Here is a 2500-nt window from a genome sequence, read left to right as displayed (position 1 = left end):
TCATCATAATGCTATGGTATTGTTATCTTGACCCAGTATACATATGGGCGACCATGGCCTGTCTGATGTGAATGATGCTGGTAGTCTGCCTGCTGTCTGTGTCATCATGTATGTTCACAGCTTTTGAGAGTTTGTCCAAGAATGAAATCTCAAGAAATGAGAAGGAAGGTGAGAGAAATTACGTGTTTTCTATGTTGCTGTCGTTTCCTTTGGTGGACTCTTTAGCGTCAGGAATGATATCTGTACATCTATTGCTTTGAAGTTCGGGTAAGCTGTTTTCTCAAGAATTATCTAGATGTTTTTTTTAATAATCATCCACTTGCAAACATTGTTCCATCAAGACATGTTTGTCGTTTCTTTAACTTGCTCTCTTTATTTGCATAAGGTTCTGAGTGTTTGCTATTATCTTGTTTATCTCTCTTGCACTTCTGTCCTATTCATAATCAAGAATATCAATATTGCAAGTACATACAGCGGTTATTGTCGCAGTCTAAGTTATCATCGTAAATCATTCTGCCATTCTTAATTACCAAAACATTTTGAAATCTATGCGTTTTTTATATCTTCATTACGCACTGTGACAGCTTACTCTCATAAAGTCAAGAGAATAAGTTATCAAAAGGATTTATATACCTCAGTCAGTGTCATGTCCGCAAGGCAATTTCCTCACTCAGAGCTCTGCTATTCTTACATACTTCAACCTTACCATTATTTTCTCCCTTTGTCCTTCTTTCTTTAGCAAGTTTTTTGTTTGCTTGTTTCCGGCTTGAATGCTGTTCTTAGGATCTTTGTTTATAAGAGTATATATATATGTATATATACATATATATATATATATATGTATATATATAAATATATATATATATATATATACATTTTTTTTTTTTTTTTGTAAACTTTATTTGCCTCTATCACCTTTATTTTTAGTGACGTTATTGGCATTCATATTACTATTGCTGCTGTTGCAATGACTTCTTCGTTTTCTTTTTTTTCTTCGACGACTACTACCACTCCTATGATCTCCATTAGTGTTATCTCGATTTATGATATCATCCTTAATAGTAACCTCCCTACCATTAGCTGCGCCTCCCACATCACAAGAGTAGGCTTCTTCGCCCAGGCTTCCTCGCCTCTACATGGCCGTCCTTGTTCTAACCGCAGGTCGTCATTCCCCTTCAGACGGGACGCTTCGCGCCGCCTCGGAGCCCCGCGAGGCGTCCACGGGTCCGGGCGCGGGCGGCGACCGGCGGCCCAACGGCTGGGCGAGCTTCGTGGGTGACGTGCCGGAGCCGCCGCCGCCGCCGCGCACCGCTACGTTGCGCAGGGAGAAGAAAGTGACCATCCTAGACGAGGCCGTCCACAGGTTATGATGCTGACCGACTCCTCCGCTGCCCAGCCCTTCCTCCGCGCTCAGCCACGGCGCTGCCCTCTACCCGCGCCCTGCCCCCGGGGAGTCGGGGGCGGTCGCACGTCTCGGGCGAGGCGAAGCCACCCACGTCTGGCCGTCGAGTTTGCTCTCGGTGACGATGTTTCGCCCCCCCCCCCCCCCCCATGGAAACTGATACTCATTGATACTGGAGAGTGACGTTTCATCTTCTAAGGATACGCCTCCCACAAAGTCGGCCTCGAAGGGCTCGCTCAATCGCAACACGATTGTATCCAAAGTTCAGATTTTTCTCTCCTTTCTTTTCTTTTCCTTTGCCCTTTCCTTTTTTTTTTTTTTTTTTTTTTTTTTTTTTTTTTTTATTGCTGTGTCACGGCGCTATATTTTCTCAAATATTGCTATCAACACACCCAAGAAACTCTCCACCAACACGCATAATACATGAACAGTCTTAGTGGCATTCTTGATACAATTCCTAGATAATTAGTTACGAGTCATTTACACTCCGAAATACAATAAAACACAGAAGCAACCACAAATTCTCATATCATTTCTAATACAAAACACATTGATCGCCAAGGAATTTTAGAAAAAAAAATTGTGAGAACGTTCACTAGACAAATTGACCACTCAAAAACCCTTATTTACATTTACATTTTTTAAAATCTATAACCTACCAGAAATGTATATTAATGGCAAAAATAGTTGTAGGTAAACTGGAATTTTACCGGATATTTAAATAAAATAGGATAAATTGGGTTCAAGGCTATTTCAGTCTCAGAAGTGTTATAGTTAAAAAATGTATATATTATAAGGAATTATTTAACGATTGACCATACAAACTGGTCAAGCATAACTATTACACACCTAGACACACATCTTATATTTACTGCAACCCATACACAATCATCTGTACAAATAATGATAACAGGACACTTTATATGCCATGTTTTATTTAATCACCAAACACTTGGCGACGAAGGAACAATCAAATAAGGTACAGGTTCTATCTCCGTACTTTGCAATTTTATTGACAACTCAGTCTTCTTGATTGCTCTGAATAGGTAGTCGGTGACATACCATTTGAAACAGTAATAGGTAGTGCCGTTTAGCTCT

The 2500-nt window shown here is 40.5% G+C and overlaps 1 protein-coding gene across 11 annotated transcripts in view; it reads left to right on the top strand.

Moving 5' to 3' along the window:
* LOC125034539 (carboxylesterase 4A-like) overlaps positions 1-2500 on the top strand; it is a 303265-nt gene that overhangs the window by 252896 nt on the left and 47869 nt on the right. For 6 of the 11 annotated variants that reach the window (XM_047626405.1, XM_047626409.1, XM_047626412.1 and 3 more), the window contains one exon: positions 1162-2500. This exon is cut by the window's right edge and continues 1094 nt beyond it. The exons of 1 other annotated variant lie outside the window; for it this stretch is intronic. In XM_047626405.1, coding sequence (XP_047482361.1) covers positions 1162-1370 — 209 coding nt within the window. In that variant the 3' untranslated portion in view covers positions 1371-2500. The remainder of the gene's footprint in view (positions 1-1161) is intronic. 4 more of the 11 variants (XM_047626413.1, XM_047626408.1, XM_047626411.1 and 1 more) reach the window with 3 other exon arrangements.

Source organism: Penaeus chinensis, chromosome 18 (assembly GCF_019202785.1).
Source record: "Penaeus chinensis breed Huanghai No. 1 chromosome 18, ASM1920278v2, whole genome shotgun sequence".
NCBI classification, from domain to species: Eukaryota; Metazoa; Arthropoda; class Malacostraca; order Decapoda; family Penaeidae; genus Penaeus; species Penaeus chinensis.
The sequence above is the reverse complement of the archived record's forward strand: the minus strand, read 5'-3'. Positions and strand labels throughout refer to the sequence as shown.